This window comes from Rhagoletis pomonella, unplaced genomic scaffold (assembly GCF_013731165.1).
Source record: "Rhagoletis pomonella isolate Grant_MI unplaced genomic scaffold, Rhpom_1.0 Rhpom_scaffold_00245, whole genome shotgun sequence".
In the NCBI taxonomy this organism is placed as follows: Eukaryota; Metazoa; Arthropoda; class Insecta; order Diptera; family Tephritidae; genus Rhagoletis; species Rhagoletis pomonella.
This window is the reverse complement of record NW_023458799.1, coordinates 93,901-94,565: the sequence shown is the minus strand read 5'-3', so window position 1 is coordinate 94,565 and position 665 is coordinate 93,901. Positions and strand designations below refer to the sequence as shown.

General features: G+C 28.1%; 1 protein-coding gene across 1 annotated transcript in view; it reads left to right on the top strand.

Moving 5' to 3' along the window:
* The window catches only part of LOC118750449, a 1,110-nt gene extending 868 nt beyond the window's left edge, over nucleotides 1–242 (top strand). The window contains exon 4 of the mRNA XM_036485169.1: nucleotides 114–242. Within this exon, the coding sequence (XP_036341062.1) occupies nucleotides 114–242 (129 nt within the window). The remainder of the gene's footprint in view (nucleotides 1–113) is intronic.
* The last annotated feature ends 423 nt before the right edge of the window (nucleotides 243–665 follow it).

Below are 665 nucleotides of genomic sequence, written 5' to 3'. Positions count from 1 at the left end.
GATTTTTATGGTATTTATTAAAATATAGGGCATATTAATTAAAAAATGTATAACATTTATTTAGTACGAAAAACATATTCATATTCATATTCATATTTACATATTTCTAATAGCAAGTTATTATACACGCCAAGGTGGCCTTTATGGTAGAAGGGCAAGGTGCTCTGACCCACAACCAAGGAATCATCAGCGAACAAGTTGAACATATACAACAAAATGTAAGAAATAATTCTGAAAAATAAAAAAGTACATATACAGCTACGATCAAAGATATAGCACCAATATTCCAAATGATATTGTTTGCAACTTATGTTTATTTATTTATTTTCATTAATTTTCATTGCAAATATAATTCAATCTACTTTTAACATAAACCCCATAAATAAAAGTTTAAAAGCTGACACAAATTTCTCAAATTTTAATCCAACAAAAATTAATCGGTTGTAGATTGAATTATAATTGCAATGAAAATTATTGAAAATAAATAAATAAACATGAGTTGCAAACAATATCATTTGGAATTTTGGTGCTAAATTTTGGTGCTTTTTAACAGTACGTCAATAAATCGGAAATGCTTGCTTAAAACACTTTGTTGTGGGAATGCAAGGTCGCAATAAAGAACGTCCAGCGATCAGTCTGTCTGATGACTGGAGAAGATAAAGATG